Source organism: Herpailurus yagouaroundi, unplaced genomic scaffold (genome assembly GCF_014898765.1).
Source record: "Herpailurus yagouaroundi ecotype Mexico unplaced genomic scaffold, PumYag 295, whole genome shotgun sequence".
Classification (NCBI taxonomy): Eukaryota; Metazoa; Chordata; class Mammalia; order Carnivora; family Felidae; genus Herpailurus; species Herpailurus yagouaroundi.
Genome location: NW_024412512.1, coordinates 1,894,241 through 1,913,433, shown reverse-complemented (window position 1 = coordinate 1,913,433; position 19,193 = coordinate 1,894,241). Strand labels below are relative to the sequence as shown.

Below are 19,193 nucleotides of genomic sequence, written 5' to 3'. Positions count from 1 at the left end.
GTTTGGATGCATCCATTAGAAATATGGCTCAGTCTTTGTATGAGCAGGGTGATGTTTGCCATTCACCTGTCCTCCCTGTTGGACTTTTCATCCATTGTAGCCCACGTGGCCAGTATTTCTGTCTTCCTGTAGAGGTAGGGTGTGGATGTGTGTGTCTTGCCCAGTTCCTTCCTACTTGGCTCTTCTGATAATTCTTAATCTCCACATTAGTCTGCATCTAGTTTGAAGTATTTGTGGATGAACGTGCTGCCATTTCAGATACTTTATTATTGTCAAAGTCCCAAGTCACAAGGGTCCTCAGAAATTTGGTCCATGACCATTCTTCCTCATGAAGTTCATTTCCATTTCGGAATCAGTATATGAATAGAAGCAGACATATGGCCCGTTTTTTAACCTTATGCATCAGGTCATTTCCACAAAATTCAACTAGGCTCCCAATTCTTGTAGTTTCTCCCAGTGAAGGTAAAATGAGCGGATCAAAGACTCAGCGGAATTCTTTGCAGAATGAGCCTCTGAGTGAAGAGAAAATACTAATGTTTACAAAAAATGATTCCCGTTCTGTGTTTGTAGAGAAGCAGAAATTTCACAGCAATGGAGATCTGACCCAAATGCAGGAAGGGCTTTTGAGGTGAGTGATACTTGTAAGGGAGGAATGGGGAATGTTGGCGATTGTGAGACTAGCCTGAAAGTAGAGAACAGGTGTAAACCTAGCGCAACAACCGTGTAGTCAAAACTTTCACAAAACGAAGTTTTTGTAAATGCATTCTAGGTATTGATCATCTGAAAAACCATTGCGTTGTTAAAAATGGTCAGGGAAAACTATAGGTAAGAAACCCTGAACGTTATGACTCTATTTGAGTCCTCAGGAGAACAGTAAGCTTGAACCATTTTGCAATCATGCAGACAGTGCCACAACCATACTCAGTCATTGAAAATGTCCATTATGTAGTCCAATAATAATTAATAAGCATCAATAGATCATTAATTATTAAAGAGATCACTTCTAATCACTATTCCCTTACCATGTATCTTCCTATTTTGAACAGCAGTCCTTTGTTGGAGAGTGTCTGTGAACGTTTTGAAGGAGATCCATGTGGAGAAACCCTGAACTCGATTACAAGTCTTACTGTGCATGAGGGGTGTCCCACTGGAGGCAAATCCTGTGAATGTGCTAAGTGTAGGGAAACCTTCACAGATGGTTTTTTCCTAGGGAATCTGCAAAGATCTCACCCAGGACTCAAATCTAGTCCCTGTGAGGAATGTGGGCCGGCCTGTAGCTCCGTCTCAAGCCTCAGCACTCAGGTGGGTGCAGACCTTGTAGAGAAATCCTATGAAGGTCAGGACACCGGGAGAGCATCTGACGCCTACGCGAAGAGTCTGAGTAGTAAAAAATCTCTAGAGTGCAAGAAATGTGGAAAAGCTTTCACTTGCACGTCTTCCTTTCAGGGTCATGTGCAAAATGACCGTGTACAGAGGGTCCATGCATGTGACATGTGTGGGAAAACCTTCTTATATCACTCCTTCCTTACACGTCATATGAGGACTCACACTGGGGCTAGAACCTCTCAATGTCAGGAGTGTGGGAGAGCCTTCGGGTATAAGTCAAGCCTGCAAAAACATGTGCGGACCCATGCTCGGGAGAAACCCTATAAATATCAGCCGTGTGGGAAAGCCTTCCCTGGTCAGCACACCTTTCTTGTACCTGGGAGAACACCTACAGGGGATGGATCCTGGGAATGTAAAGAATGTGGGACAACTTTCAAGATACGTCTACATTTTGAATGTCACATGACCACACACAATGTAGTGAAACCCTATGAATGTGGGGAGTGTGGCAAAGCTTTCAGGCATCACCCAAACCTGCGAGTACATATGAGGACACACACTGGGGAAAGACCCTATGAATGTAAGGAATGTGGGAAATCTTTCCAGAGGTATGGTCATATTAAACGTCACATGACCACTCACAGTACGTTGAAAACCTATGAATGTAAGGAGTGTCGCAGATCCTTTCGGGATCAATCATACCTGCAAGTACATATGAGGACGCACACTGGGGAAAGGCCCTTTGAATGTCAGCAGTGTGGAAGAGCCTTCCGGAATCACACAGACCTGCGAGTGCATATGAGGAGACACACTGGAGAAAGACCGTATGGATGTCAGCAATGTGGGAAAACCTTCAGATATCATTGGAATCTGCGAAATCATGTGAAGATACACACAGAGGAGAGACCCTATGAATGTCAGGAGTGTGGGAAAACGTTCAGGTATAAGTCATGCCTGCGAGAACATATGAGGACGCACACTGGGGAAAGACCGTATGAATGTCAGGTGTGTAGGAAAACCTTCAGATATCATTGGAATCTGCGAGAACATGTGACAATACACACAGGGGAGAGACCCTATGAATGTCAGGTGTGTGGGAAAACCTTCAGGTATAACTCATGCCTACGAGACCATGTGAGGACACACACTGGCGAGCAACGCTATAAATGTGTGCATTGTGGAAAAGCCTTCAGTCGTAAGTGCACCCTTGTACTACATACTGTGAGAAATCACGCAGGGGTGGAAACTTGGAATGTAAGGAGTGAGGGGAAGCTTTCAGGAAACATCGACCTCTGAACATTACAGGACCACACACAAGGTAGTGAAACCCTATTAATGTCAGGAATGTATCAGAGCCTTCATGTGTCACACTGATCTATGGATACATACGCAGACACACACTGGGGAAAAACCCTGTAAATGTCAACACTGTGGGAAAGCCTTCACATCTCCTTGAAACTTGGGAGCACATATGAGGACACATGCTTGGGAGAGATCCTATGAGTGTTAGCAGTGTGGGAATACCTTCAGGTGCCCATCACTGTGGAAGTACACATACGGACACATGTTGGGGAGAGACCTTTTGAGTATATAGAGTGTGGGAAAGTTGTCAGTTAGCTGCAAAATGTTCAAGGTCATTTGAAAACACACAGCACAACTAAACCCTATGAATGCAAGAGGTGTGGGAAGGCATACAAGTTCTTCTCATCTCCTCAAGTGCGTATGAAGAAACACCCTGGGGAGAGATCTTGACAAATCACCGATCCCTTCAAGAACACACCAGGCTGCACAGTGGACAGTAAGCCTTTGTATGTAAGGACTCTGGTAAGACCTTCGAGTGTCTCAGAGACCTGCATGTACATGTGATGACCCTCAGTGGACAGAACCTTACGAATGACTGCTCTGTGGGAAAGCCTTCAGTTGTCCCTCTTCCCTTCAAGGACACACATAAACTTAAGCACCATGGAAAAGCCTTCAGGTATCCCAGGAATCTGTGAGCATAGACACACTGTGGCATAGCATTTATCCTCCTTTAAATTCTTATTGAAAATGTGAGCCAGTACAATGGAGATGATCCTGAATGGACACAATTTTGGGAAAACTTCAGGTATAGAACTTCATGTATTTTGTTCATGAAAATTCAGGCGGGAGAGAAATATTTTCATTGTTGTGATTATGGTTTTGAGTTTCCAGGTGCCTCTTCCTTGATTGGGACCCTAAGTGTATGAATTCCTAGTTCGTGTCACTGATATGAACACTGATGGTTTTAGGTGGCCTTCTTTGTCCTCTACATCTGTGTGACCTAGATGTTGTTACCTCAGACTTGAAGTAATCACACGGTTATGTACCATATGTCTCTTTCCCATTACAATGTCTTTTGGACTGGATGTGATAAAAAGGTGTCTGTTGTTGGTGTGTACATACAACTTTATATACTTCTACAAAAAAATGTCTTGAATTATACATTCCAAAAAGTTCCTGTTAAATTATCATGACATGAGACCCCTCATTGTTGAAAGTTATTTTCTGTCCTCTGTTGTGATACCAGAATAATCTGGTTTTGTGTCTGCTCTTCTTTTCAGTCTTTATTAATGAAAGATACATTTTCACATCACTTCTCTTTTTCTTCAGTTTAAAAATATTTTTTTAAATGTTTACTTTAGAGAGAGAGAGAGAGAGAGAGAGAGAGAGAGAACAAGTGGGGGAGAGGCAGAAAGAGTGGGAGACCCAGAATCCAAAGCAGGCTCCAGGCTCTAAGCTGACAGCACAGAATCCAATGCAGGACTCAAATCTATGAACTGTGAGATCTTGATCTGACCCAAGTCAGACACTTAACCATCTGAGCCACCCAGGTACCCATTTTTCATGAAGTTTAAAATTATGATATTGGTTTAGCTTTACTGGGACTAATTATTGGTGTCTTTGGTTGATTTTGTTGCAAATTATGACTTTGAAGGACATCCCTTTGGACCATGACTCAGTTTTGCCTTTTTTTTTCCATGAGCAGTGACTGGAGTGGAAATACAAGTGGGGTGCTTTCCTCTTTCCCCCAGGAGGTAAAGTCTGTTGTGGGGTGGGGATGGGTGTCCATCTTCCTGTCAAATCCCTGTCTCCGGGTTTCCCTGTGATCAGCTGAATCCTACTTGGTGAAAGGAGGGAGGACCACCACGTCCAGGGGTAGTAAATCTTGGAATGGAGATCAGGGGGCTCACCATGGTCCTGGTAGGTAAACTCAAATCGAACTAGGCTGAGGACACTTTAGTGCAAAGTGCTAACAAGAACCAGGTGCAGTCTCAGATATCCTCCAGCATCTTCCGTGAAATGGAACCAGGCTTTGCTTTTTTGTGTGACAGAGATGGAGCAAGAAAGCCCACTGTCCGGGTCCAGCCCCTGTGATGAAGGACAGATTTGTTGGCTCAGTTCCCCATGGCCTTGTTCCTCAGCTCATGGATGCTCAGAGTGTGGGCCACCCACAGTTCAGGGGCCTGTGGAGAGGACAGTGGCCTGGGTAACGTTTGGGTAGGAAAGGGGTGTTGTTGGGCAGTGTCAAATGAAGAATCTGAATTGAGTAAGGAGAGTCCTGTATTGAGCAGAATGATTGCATAGTCTGGGTGGGGAGATAGGCACTGTTGCACTGGGGGCAGGGGCCGTGTAGTGGGAGCAGAGTTGCTGTTGTATTAGAGGCAGTGACTACATCAGTGGGGAGAGCACGGTGATCATAAGACCTGCAGGTGTCTGAAGGCAGGAAAGGAGTAAACAAACCGGATATAAGAAGGTGTGGTGCTGACATGGTGGCTCCCTGAGGCCAGCCTGTCTTCCTGTCCCCCAGGAGGGGCTGTGTGTGGCTCAGTCTGAGAGCAAGCCCATGTTAAGGGTCTGGAGGAAGGAGAAAAGCCAAACCAAAGTGGGACTAGCCAGCTTTTGTGCCCCTATTCAGTGGGACGAACAGCTGAGCTAATCATGGATGAGCCACAATGTGTGGACTTGGGAGGTCTACACCTGGTCCTATCATGGCTGAACAGGGGGACTTCCTGTGAGTCTTCTCCTGGTCTGATGGGGAGGGGCCCTTGTACATCCTGCTGTTTTCCAGACCCAAACAGGGTGGGGGAGGGAGGGCCTTTCCCTTCCACTGAGGTTTTCCAGGGAGAACAGGGCTCAGGTAGGCGTCTGCATGTCACCTGTCACCTGTGAGTAGCACAGTCCCTAAGCACTGATGGCTTTCTTTTATGCCAGCCTCATGTTTAGCAGGTGTAAAGTTACTGAATTCTTTCTGCCTCCTTTCTTCCCCTTCAGGGCAGAGGGTAGTAAATGTGTCAGGTCTTTCCTGTTCTTGCTGACTTAGGTTACTCTGAGACTTATCCAGAGAATGTTCACTGGGGAAAGTGTCTCAGAACAAAAAATGCATGGATTTCCACACCTTCATGCCAGGAGGGTGTAGTCATGGATTAAAAGGATTGAACCAAATGCTAGTGACTGTTCCATGCAGAGTGGAGTTAAAAAACTGTGATCATAACCCACTTCCTGTTCATTACTGGTGGTCGGAGATACATGCAAATTCTGTGAAGTGGGATGTATTCAGTCTGTCTTCCAAATTGCTATCATGTGGATAAAATTAAAAAGTAAGTTCTGAAAAGCATGGTTTCCTTTTTTTTTTTTTTTAAACCATAACATGCCTGAGAATTTACCTTCTTTCTTTTATCTTGAACACAGGGAGAAGCAGTGATTCTGCATGTTTTTCTTCATATGCTGGGATGAGGTCTTTATGTCCTTGAAATGACCCAGGGTGCTCAATTGCTCAATACAGGTCTCAAGTTCATCTTTTGCTTTTGTTGGCAGTCCTGCTTAGTGGTTTCGTGTCTCCAAAAGTAAATGCATGTAATTTTTACACATTGTGGTATTGGCATATTGTAGCTTGAGGGAAAGTTAAAATTTATGAACAAATGTGAATGCAGTGTGTGAATCACACATCAGTGCTGATTTCTTTCACTTGTGGCAATGGGTGTTAACTGGATTTATTTTCTCCAGCTGAAGTATGTGACACGGGGTCTCCTTGATAGCACACATTTATTTTTCTAATTCCCCTGTGGCTCAGCATTTCTCATGTGTGGGGTTCCCTCTTCTGTGGAAGCATTTACAGTGTGTTGTCACCTGTAACTCACGTGTCTGCTTCCTGATGTCTTCTGTTTCCTTCACGTCCTGTGGACACTGATGCTGTTTCATTTCTATGTGTTGAAATGTTTTCTCCAGGTCAGGGTGTATGATTTCTCTCTGTTGTCTGTGTGGATGGGCCTTTCACATTGTTAGTAGACTTGAAATTCCCCAACTATTCCTGTGTAGAGTACCTCCTTTTTAAAATATTTATTTATTTTAGAGGGAGAGAGAGAACATATGCATGCCCTTGTACACGCCAACACCAGAGATGGACAGAGAGAGAGGGGGACAGAGAATCCAAAGTAGGCTCTGTGCTGACAGTAGAAAGTGATGTGGGGCTCAAACTCACGAACCCTGAGATCATGACCTTAGCCTATGTTGGACACTTAATTGACAGAGCTACTCATGTACCTCTAGATTACCTTCTGTTGTTCTGTGAGAAAACTCCTCCATCGCTCAGGTCATAATTACACATGCTGGAAGTTCCTTTCTGTGTGTTCTATTTGTTTCCATGACAGTTTAATCCACATGACTTGGTTAATGTCCATGAAGTTGATGAGAGAAATGAGTCCTTTCTTCCCTTAGATAACCAGTTTTCCCTGGACCATGTGTCGAAATGTCCCCATCTCTGCTGCTGCCCTGTGATGACTGCTGGGTGTACATCCACTTGTGAACCAGGGGTGCCTGTCTCTGTAGTCCCTTTTGTCCATCAGGGTTTTGTCTGTGTGTTAATGCCAGTTGTTCTAGTTAGACCAAGATACATCTAGGATTTAGCTTCCCTTTTTTTTTTTTTTTTTTTTTTACCTCCAAAATGACAAGACAGGAATTCAACTCAAAAGAAAGAACAGGAAGAAATCATCACAAGGGATTTATTCAGCACAAATACAAGTAAGATGTCTGAACTAGAATTTAAAACAACAATTATAAGGATATTAACTGGGCATGATAAAAGTCTAGAAGACACTAGAGAATCCCTCATTGCAGAGATGAAAGGACTAAAAACAAGTCAGACTGAAATAAAAAATGCTCTATTAGAGATGGAAACCAGTTGAGATCCATGACAGTAAGGATGGATGAAGCAGAGGGATGAATCAGTGATATAGAAGACAAAATTATGGTAAGTAATGAAGCTGAAAGGAAGAGAGTAAGATAGGTATTGAATCACAAATGAACACTTAGGGAACTAAGCAAGTCCTTAAAGCATAATAATATTCCTATCAGGGGAGTCCCAGAAGATGAAATGACAGAAGAAGGGGCAGAACAGTTATTTGAGCAAATTACAGCTAAAAAGTTTGCTTAATCTGGTGAAGAAAAAACAGACCTCAAAATGAAAGAAACGCAGAGAACACCCATTAAATTCAACAAAAGGAAGCCATCACTAAGACATATCATAGTCAAATTCACAAAATACACGGACAAGGAAAGAATCCTGAAAGCAGCAAGGGGGGAAAAAGTCCTTAACGTACAAGGGAAGACAGATCAGGTTCAAAGCAGGTCTGTCCACAGAAACTTAGCAGCCCACCAGGGAGTGGCTTGATATATTAAACATCCTGAATGGGAAAAAAAATGCAGCCAAGGATACTTTATCCAGCAATGCTATCATTCAGAATAGAAGGAGAGATAAAGATGTCCCCAGACAACCAAAAACTAAAGGATTTTGTGTCCACTAAACCAGCCCTGCAAGAAATATTAAAGGGGACTCTTTGGGGGAAAAAAGACCAAAAGCAACAAAGACTAGAAATAAACAGAAAACGTCACCAGAAACACCAACTTTGCAGGAAACACAATAGCACCAAGTTCATATCTTTTAATAATCACTCTGAATGTAAATGGACTAAATGTCCCAATCAAAAGACATAGCGTATCAATGCATAAAAGAGAAGACCTATCTATATGCTGCCACGAGAGACTTGCAGACAGAAAGGCACATGCTTGCAAGTGAGGAAATGCAGAACCATGTATCTTGCTAATGCACATCCAAAGAAAACTGTAGCATACTTAAATACCAATGTATCCAAGGATTTATATACATGCTTATAGCAGGCAACATAGATTTTATTTTTAAAATTTTATTTTTATTTATTTTGACAGAGAGAGAGAGAGCAAGCAGGGGAGGGACAGAGAGATGGAGAGAGAATCCTAAGCAGACTCCACACTGCCACTGCAGTGCCAAACGTAGTACTTAAACTCATGAACTGCGAGATCATGACCTGAGCTGAAGTTGAATGCTTAACTGAGTGAGCTGCCCAGGAAGCCTAGAGAAACTGGACTTTCAACCAAAAAACTAGAACAACAGATGAATAAGTGCATTACATCATAATTAGGGGGCTTATCCATCAAGAAGATCCATCAGTTATAAATATTTATGCCTGCAACTTGAAAGCAGCCAGAGATAGAAAACAATTAGTAGCAAATTAGTTGTTTTTAGTAAACTCATTAAGGGGCATCTGGGTGGCTCAGTCAGCTAAGTGTCTGACTTTGGCTCAGGTCATGATCTCACAATTTGTGAGTTTGAGCCCTGCATTGGGCTCCATGCTGACAGCTCAGAGCCCGGAGCCTGCTTTGGATTGTGTCTCCCTCTCTCTGCTCCTCCCCTGCTTGCACTATGTCTCTCTCTCTGTCTCTCAAAAATAAATAAACATTAAAAAAAATTTTTTAAAGGCACTCATTGATAATAATATAATAATGGTAGGGGATTTTACCCACAAGTAGCAATGGGCAGATTATATAAGAGAAAATGAACAAGGAAACAGTGGCTTGACACACCGGACTGGATGGACTTAACAGAAATATTCAGAACATTTCATCCTAATGCAGCAGAATACACGTTCTTCTCAAGTACACATGGAACATTTCAGGGTAGGTCACAAATAAGCCGTCAAGAAGTACAAAAAGATTGTCAACGCTATGAAACTTGAAGTCAACCAGAAAATCATTTTGGTAAGGCCACAAATACATGGAGATTAAAGAACATCCTACTAAAGAATGAATGGGTTAACCAGAAAATTAAAGAAGAAATAAAAAATTACATGCAAGCAAATGAAAATGAAAACACGGTAGTCCAAAGCACTTGGGATGCAGCAAAAGCGGGCCTAACAGGAAATTATAGTGCAATACAGGGCTATCTCAAGAATCAAGAAAAGCCTCAAATACACAACCTAACCTTATACCTAAATGTGCTAGAACAGGAACAGTAAATAAAGCCTAATGCTGATACAAGATGGGAAATAATAAAGATCAGAGGAGAAATAAATGATATAGAAGCAACAACAAAGAATTGAACACATCAATGAGACTAAGAGCTGGTTCTTTGAAAGAGTTAATGAAATTGATAAGCGCCTAGCCAGACTTATCAAAACAAAAAGGGAAAAGACCTAAATAAGTAAAATCACAAATAAAAGAGATTATAACTAACACTACAGAAATACAATTATAACAATACTATGAAAAAGTATATGCCAACAAACTGGACAACCTGGAAGAAATGAACAAATTCCTAGAAACATATAAACTACCAAAACTGAAACAGGAAGAAATAGACCCATTACTAGTAATTGAACTAGTAATAAAAAATCTCCAAACTGGGGGACCTGGTGGCTCAGTCAGTTAAGCATCTGACTCTTGGTTTTGGCTCGGGTCATGATCTCATGGCTTTGTGTGTTCAAGTCCCATGTGGGGCTCTGTGCTGCCAGTGTGGTACTTTCTTGGGATTCTCTGTTTCCCTCTCTCTCTCTCTGCCAGTCCCTCATTCATGCTGTCACATAGTGTCTCTGGAATAAATTTTAAAAGGTCAAACAAAAGAAACAAATGTCCAGAGCCAGGTGGAGTCCCAGGGGAATTCTAGCAGCTATTTAAAGAAAAGTTAATGCCTATTCTTTTCAAACTGTTCCAAAACATAGAAATGGAAGGAAAACTTCCAAACTCATCCTATGAGGTCAGCATTACCTTGATTCCAAAGCCAAAGACCCCACTAGAAAGGAGAATGGCAGGCTAATATCCCTGATGAACATGGAAGCAAAATTCCTCAACAAGATGCTAGCAAATTGAATACAACAGTACATTAAGGAATTATTTAACATGACCAAGTAGGATTTATTCCTGGGCTGCTGGGATGGTTCAATATCTTAAAATCAACCTATCTGATACACTACATTAATAAAAGAAAGGATAAGAACCATATGATCCTATCAGTAGATGCATTTGACAAAATATAGCATTCATTCTTGATAAAAACCATCGAGAAAGTAGGTATAGATGGAACATACTTCATAAAAGCTATTTATAAAAGACCCACAGCTAATATCATCTCATGTGGGAAAAACAGAGATTTATGTCTATGGTCAGGGTGAAGACAAGGATGTTCATTCTCGCTGTTACTCTTTAACCTAGTTCTGGAAGTCTTAGTCTCAACAATCAGACAACAAAAAGAGATAAAAGGCATCCAAATCAGCAAAGAATCCAAACTTTCACCATTTGTCCATGACATGATAATCTATGTAGAAACCTGAAAGAATGCAAAAAATATGAGAATATATGTATTCAGCAAAATCACAGGATATAAAAAATGTACAGAAGTCTCTTGTATTTCTCTACACCACTAATGTAACAGCAGAAAAAGAAATCAAGGAATCTCTCCCATTTACAATTGCACCAAAACACTAAGATACCTAGGAATACTAACCAAAGAGGTAAAAGATCATACTCTGAAAACTACAGAAAAATTGTAAAAGAAATGGAAAAGGACAGAAAGAAATGGGAAAACATTCCAAGCTCATGGATTGGAAGAACAAACATTGTGAAAATGTTGACACTACGCAAAGCAATCTGCACATTAATGCAGTTCCTATCAAAATACCATCAGCATTTTTCATAGAGAAAGAGCAAATAATCCTAAAATTTGTATAGAACCACAAAAGACCCTGAATAGCCAAAACAATCCTGAAAAAGAAAAGCAATGGTGGAGGTATCGCAATTCCAGACTTCAAGCTATATTATAAAGCTGTAGTCATCAAAACGGTATGGTACTGGCACAAAAATAGGCACTTAGATCAATGGAAGAGAATAGAAAATCCAGAAATGGACCCGCCACTCTATGGTTAACTAATCTTTGATAAAGCAGGGAACACTATCCAACGTGAAAAGACAGTTTCTTCAACAAATGGTGTTGGCAAAGCCAGAGAGCAACATGCAAATGAATGAAAATGGGTCACTTTCTAACACCATACACAAAAATAAATTCAAAATGGAGGAAAGACCTAAATGTGAGACAGGAAACCATCAAAATCCTGGGGGAGAACAGAGGTAAGCAACCTCTTTGACCTCGGCCATAGCAGCTTCATGTTGGTGGGGGCAAGGGAAACAAAAGCAAACATGAACTTCTGGGACATCATCAAGATAAAAAGCTACTGCACAGTGAAGGAAACAAACAACAAAACTAAAAGACAGCTTAGGGAATGGGAGAAGAGATTTGCCAGCAACATATCTGATAAAGGGTTAGTATCCAAAATCTATAAGAACATAGCTAACTCAGCACACAAAAATCCCAAGTAACCCACTTAAGAAATGGACAGAAGGGGCGCCTGGGTGGCACAGTCGGTTAAGCGTCCGACTTCAGCCAGGTCACGATCTCGCAGTCCGTGAGTTCGAGCCCCACGTCAGGCTCTGGGCTGATGGCTCAGAGCCTGGAACCTGTTTCCGATTATGTGTCTCCCTCTCTCTCTGCCCCTCCCCCGTTCGTGCTCTGTCTCTCTCTGTCCCAAAAATAAAAATAAAACGTTGAAAAAAAAAATAAAAAAAAAATGGACAGAAAACATTAACAGACATTTTTTCCAAAGAAGATGTATGGATAGCTATCAGACACATAAAGAGATGCTCAACATCATTCATCATCAGGGAAATGCAAATCAAAACCTCAGTGAAAGTGGCTCCTGGGTGGCTCAGTTGTTTAACCATCCAAATTCAGCCCAGGTTACCATCTCACAGTTCATGAGTTCGAGTCCTGAGTCGAGCTACGGGCTGACAGCTTGGAGCCCAGAGCCTGGAACCTGCTTTGGATTGTGTATGTGTCTCTCTCTCTGCCTCTTCTGCTTACACTCTGTCTCTCTCAGGAATAAATAAACATTAAAAAAATTAAAAAACCACGATGAGATACCATTTCACACATATCACAGTGGTTAAAATTAACAACACAAGAAACAACAAGTGTTGGGGAGGATGCCGAGAAAGGGGAGCCCTCCTGCACTGTTGGGAATGCAAATTGATGCAGCCACCCTGGAAAACAGTATGGAGGTTCCTCAAAAAGTTAAAAATAGAACTACCCTTCAATCCATAAAGTGTATTTATCTGACAGATACAAAAGTACAGATTCATAGAAGCACATGCACCTCAATGTTTATAGCAGCATAATCAACAATAGCTGAACTATGGAGAGAGCCCTAGTGTGAACTGACTGATGAATGGATTAAGAAGATGTAGTATAGAGGCACCTGGAGGCTTAGTTGGTTAAGTGTCTGAGTCTTGGTTTGGGCTCAGGTCATGATCTTACAGTTCATGAGTTCAAGCACTGTATTGGGCTCTGTGCTGACAGTGCAGAACCTGCTTGGGATTCTCTGTCTCCCTCTCTGCCCCTCCCCTGTTTGCTTCCTCTCTCTCTCTCTCTCTCTCTCTCTCTCTCTCAAAAAAAAAAAAAAGATGTGGTAGATACATACAATGGAATATTAGTCATCAAACAGAATGAAATCTTGCCATTTGCAGTGACGTGGATGGAGCTAGATGTATTATGCCAAGCAAAATAGTTATAGGAAGACAAATACCATGATTTCACTCATGCGGTTTTTAAGAACCAAAGCAGATGAATATATGGGAAGGTGGGGAAGACAGAGAGGGAAACAAACCATAAGAGACACTTAACTCTAGAGAACAAACCGAGGGTTGATGGAGGGAGGTGGGTGGGGAATGGGCTATGTGGGTGATGGTTCTTATGGAGGACACTTGTGAGGAGCACTGGGTGTTGTATGTAAGTGAGGAATCACTGAATTCTACTCCTGAAATTAATATTGTATTGTATGTTAACCAACTAGAATTAAAAAAAAAATTAACAAAACAGTCTTTTGTAAAGAGGCACACTTAGATTCCTGAAACCATTTGGAAGTATGTACAGGTACCCATTAAAATGTGTATCAAATACAGTGCTTTAGAATTATGACTTTCTAATGTAATTTTCAATAAAACAAGTTTGGGGAGATTGGATATTCCCCATAAAGGACGTTGTAGTTCTAAATTATCTTTGGCTATGTTGGTTCATTTTGCTAGAAATACACATTAGGAGAGACCTTGGTTTCCAAACCTAAAACCATCCAGGGTTGTGGTTGGGGGTCCCTGCACAGTGCTTTGATGACTGAAATCCATTTCTTGGTTGTTTTCTCTAAACAAAATAAAAATTTCTTAACACTGGTTTCTACAGGAGTAGCCTCTTTGCAGAAGAAATCAGACTGAAGTCGAGTGCATTTCCATCAGGCACAGTTCCAAGGGGAACAGTCCGGTTCTGAAAGATAGTCAGAATAAAAGCCAAATGAGTTGTCTCAGAAAGAACAAACCCATAAAACAGATCCGAAATAACCCTGGACAGCATAGTCACAGAGTGTGGCTGTGATCCGAGGACAAAACTTACATCCCATTTCAGGTTGTGAGAAACCATGAGCTCAGTGGGCTCTGTGAGACCTGCACCTGTTTGCTCACGAGCTCGGAGTGGTTGAGGTCTTCCCTGGGTCCGCTTGTGATCACCAAGTAATGTTAACCTTAAAAAGAAAACCGTCTTTGTGACCATCCTAGTGAATGGGTCTCTCCCTGTAGTTTGATGAGCATTTCCCTGATGACTGTCTAGCATCTTTTAATGAATCTATTGACCATTTGCATATCTTGTTTGTAGAAGTGTCTGCTGAAATGTTAGGTGTGGACGTTTCCTAGCTGCCCCTTACCTGGGTGAGGAAGTTCCCTTCTGTTCTTGATTGGCTAAGTATTTTTGCCAGAAAGGGTGGTGGGTTTAGTCAGATGTCTTTTCTGTCTGTTGACGTGATCATGGGGGTTTGTTTCTATTATTTATGTTCATAAGGTTGATGACTGCTATTTTCTTGCTGAACCAACCATTTTATTCCCAGATAAATCCCACTTGGTCAAGTTGTAGAATCCTTTTTATATACGACTGGTTTTGGTATGGGGACTAACTGGCCTCATAGACTAGGTCAGAAATGTCTGAGCACACACACATAAGATTATTTTCTAAAGCTTTGCTGCCAGAAACTTTGTGTTTTTTAAATTTTAAGTCTGTTTATTTATTTTGAGAGAGAGAGAGAAAGCACGGTCGGGGGAGGGGCAGACAGAGAGGGAGAGAGAGAATCCCAAGCAGGCCTCCCACTGTCAGCACATAGCCTGATGTGGGGCTCAAACTCATGAAACCTGAAATCATTACTGAGCCGAAGTCGGACGCTTAACCGACTGATGACCCAGGTGCTCCTGTTCCCCAAACTTTCTACAACATTCTTTTACACTCAGATTTTGTCCTCAGATTGTCATCATTTTAAGACAACCTCATTTTAAGACAAAATTACTTTCTATCTCAACAAAATGTATTCCCATCCCTTACCTCTTTCTTATCATCTCCTTCTTTACTATATGCAGACTTGTTTTCCTCATTTCCATCAGTCATAATTACATTGGTACAATTTTAACACTTAGAAACCTTGTTCTCCAGTAAAACTAATTGTAAACTATTACACCAGGATTCTTTAGATGACATACTTACGAATACATCTTACAGTTTTTAGCAATGTGCCTTTTTTGTCAAACAGTCTTATAGTGAGGTACAAAACTTGTTTTCCAGTTATCCTGATCATCTTTGGTTTCTATGCAAGAAGAAGCCAAAAGCTCTTAAAACTTATGCTTGATAATTAACATGTCAGTATTTTATCTTCTTTAGAAAAGACTGCAGCGCCTGAGTGACTCAGTTGGTTAAGCATCTGACTTCGGCTCAGGTCATAATCTCACAGTTTGTGGGTCCGAGCCCCATGTCAGGCTCTGTGCTGACAGCTCCAAGCCTAGAGCCTCTTTGGATTCTGTGTCTCCCTCTCTCTCTGCCCCTCCCACTTGCACTCTGTCTCTCTCTCAAAAATACACACTTAAAAAAAAAAAAGACTTATATGCCCAGTGAATTCTACCCGATTTATCATTGAACTTAGGAAAACTTCAAAGTTTCAGGTTATGAAAGATTTTGAAATCTATCTTAACATTTACCCAGGAGAACTTCATGAGATAGACAAAACGGACTATGATTTTAAGCTATCTTTTCCTGACAAATTACAATAAAGATAATGTGAGCTCATTTGATGTTTAGTAAACCTTGGTAGAATATAATTGTTATGTGTGATGTGGATAACTCTAACAGAATGTCTATTTAATTATATCACAAACTTACATTAGCTTTAATACCAAATAGTTTGTAACTGTGTCCACACAGGTCAATCACATTGTTCCCCATTGTCAGTTTTTACCTTGGGTACCCATACATTATTCTAAAGGTGACAGATTAAGTCCATTAGAAGCCCCCTGCAGGGGCTGAAACTAGAAATACTTATATGAGATAAAGCAGACTTCAAAACAAAGACTGTGGTAAGAGACACAGAAGGTGAATGCTTGATGATAAACAGATCAATCCAACAAGAGCATAACAATGGAATATAACTACACACCCTGCAAGGACCTCAATATATAAGCAAATATTAATAGAAATAAAGGCAGAATATGACAGTAGTACCATAATTGTAGAAGAATTTAACACTCCACTAATGTGAATGTGTAGAACATCCGGACTGATAATCAGTAAGTAAAGGGTAGATTTCAGTGACACATTAAATAAACCTGGTGGACTTAACAGATACATGTGGACAATCCACCCCAAGCAGCAGAATACACATTCTTTTCAAGTGCACTGGAACATTCTCCAGGATAGATCATATGTTAGGCCACAAAACAAGTCTCAGTAATTTTAACAAGACTGAAATCATACCAAGCATGTTTTCCATGCACAGCAGTATGAAGTTACAAGTCAAGTACAAGAAAAGAATAGGAGAAAGCTCAATCATGTGAAGGATAACAGCATGCTACTAAAAACCAACAGGCCAACAGAGAAATTAACATGGAATCATCAAATACTCGGAGCCAGATAAAAATGAATGAATGCTGTGATGGAAAATTTTTTGCGCGTGTAGCACACACAGTCCTAAGAGGGAAGTGCATACTGACACCGGCCTACCTCAGGAAACAAGGAAAATCTCAAACATTCTAACCTCACACCTAGAGTAACTAGAAAAAGAAGAACAAGCAAAGCCCAAGTCACAGAGAACAGAGCAGAAAGAGATGAAATGGAGATTTAAAAATAGAAAACATCAAGACAATTAAGAGCTGGTTCCCCACCCCCTTTTTTGGTCTTAATTAGGCCATGAACCCATTTTATTGTAGAAAGAAACAAACATACAGATAAAACAATTATTAATTAGTTCACACCGAGTATGTGTCTTTCCAGATTTCTGTGGGCAAACACACATATAAATACTTTTACAAAGATACAAACATACTATGAATATCTTGTTGTCAGCTGAAAGCTGTATGTTTTTTCTAATACAAGTTGCTTTAAAATTTTTTTTTCATATTTATTTAGTTTTTGAGAGAGCATGAGCTCAGAATGACACAGAATCCGAAGCAGGCTCCAGGGTCTGTAGTGTCAGCACAGATCCCAACGTGGGGCTAGAACCCACAAACCGTGAGATCATGACTTGAGCTGCAGTTAGACGCTCGATCAGCTGAGTCACCCTGGTGCCCTGTAAATCTGTATCTTATTTGATGTGCATATAGGTCTGTATCATTAAGACTCCACTGGGGCTCCTGGGTGACTCCATCAGTTAAACATTTGACTTTGGCTCAGGTTATGAATTCCCAGTTCATTAGATCAAGCCCTGCGTCAGGCTCTGTGGTGACAGCTTGGAGCCTGGAGTCTTCTTTGGATTCTGTGTCTCCCTCTCTCTCTGCCCCCACCCCACATTCTCTCTCTCTCTCTCTCTCTCTCTCTCTCTCTCTCTCAAAAATTAAAAAAAAAAACATTAAAAAAGAAAAGACTGCATTACTTTCTGCTGTAGGGACCCACCAAAATTTATTGAATTACTTGTCACTGGACCTTTTTGTTTCACTAATATTTACATATTGTAAACTCACCTAAAACAACATCTTTGTCTCTGGTATAGGTATTTCCTTAGGATACAGTCCTAGCACGGGAATGGTAAGGTCTAAGAGGTTATGAGAATTTGTAAGGCTTTATGACCTTGTCTTCAGGTGTATCTGTTATATCTTGCTTCCAAACCAGTTCCTCTGTGTAGCCAATCCCCTGTCTACAGCTTTCAACACAGGTGGAGACAGCCGGAACACCCCAATCAACACTCCTGCTGAGTCTGTTGGCCTTTAGGTGGTTGAGCCACTGAGGCATGACCTGGAATTCAAATATTCTCTTGGCGCCACAGGGGCAAACTGGAATATCCTTTTCTTGAGATCCAGAGATCCAGATGGGTGCAATCCCTCTGGCATATCTAAGAATCTGTTCTGGCTCTAGGGCTATTTTAGTTTTCAACTTCTGGAATTTTTATCTTCCTTGGGTTCATGTTTTGCCATGGAATCCAATTCTTCATCAGGTGCTTCACCCATGCTTCCTGTAATTTCTGCTTCCCTTCCCTTTTCAACATCTTCAAGTGTAACCTCATCTTCTGTTCTTATTACAATTTCAAATTCTGATTGTCTACAAGCCTGCTTATGTCCTCATCTCCAGTCTGGAGTATGATGCTCCTTACTTCGGTAACGTGCCTCATGACATCTGGAGCATGTTTGGGGGCTTAAACTGCCACCAACCCTGCAGAGATGAACCCCAGACTTGAGCTGGAGGCACACAGACTCTCCTGTCTCTGGAGGAGGGTCCTCAGAAAGTGGCTGATATGAGTAAAAGTCATTTTTCCTGGGTAGCTGATTTCTAAGAACTTGCTTGGGAACTGCTCACTGCAGCATCCATGCTGGCACTTCTTCCATGAAGCTCTGCTCAGCTGGTCTGGCTGAGGTGACGGCCACGGAGAAAGAATGGCGGACTGCTCATGTGCTCGCACTCTTAAGAGCTGGTTCTTTGAAAAGATACAATTGATAAAATCTAACAAAACTAATCAACAAAACAAGAGAGAAGACTCAAGACCAGAAATGAAAGAAAATTACAGTCGACACCACAGAAATAAGTGGATTAAAAGAGATTACTTTGAGAAATTTTATACCAACAAATTGCACAATGTAGAAGAAATAGACACACATTTAGAGGCTATAATCCTCAAGAGTAGATCAGGATGAAACAGAAAATGTAAACAGATCTATTACTAGAAACAAAATTGAATTACTAACCAGACCACTTCCTGGAAAAGTTCAGGACCACCCAGACAACCTCTCAGGGGCATTCTACCAACATATATAGAAAATTTGGAGCCACACGACACAAACTATCCCAGACTGTAGAAGAGGGAGGAATACTTCTAAACTCTTTCAAGAGGCCAGAATTCCCCTCATATTAGACACCATACAAAAAAATTATAATAGATAATATGTCTACATATTAGACTACTACGTACTAGATGTATACTATA

General features: G+C 41.2%; 1 protein-coding gene and 1 pseudogene across 1 annotated transcript; one reads left to right on the top strand and one right to left on the bottom strand.

Annotated features, from left to right (window-relative positions):
* The first annotated feature begins 6 nt into the window (after positions 1–6).
* Positions 7–3,940, top strand: LOC121021378 (zinc finger protein 77-like). The gene is made up of 2 exons (XM_040461697.1): positions 7–628; positions 1,047–3,940. The coding sequence occupies exons 1-2, from the start codon at positions 360–362 to the stop codon at positions 2,620–2,622; spliced, it is 1,845 nt and encodes a 614-aa protein (XP_040317631.1). The 5' UTR covers positions 7–359; the 3' UTR covers positions 2,623–3,940.
* Positions 3,941–17,549: 13,609 nt separating this feature from the next.
* LOC121021394 (programmed cell death protein 2-like) lies at positions 17,550–18,661 on the bottom strand (annotated as a pseudogene).
* Between the last annotated feature and the right edge of the window lie 532 nt (positions 18,662–19,193).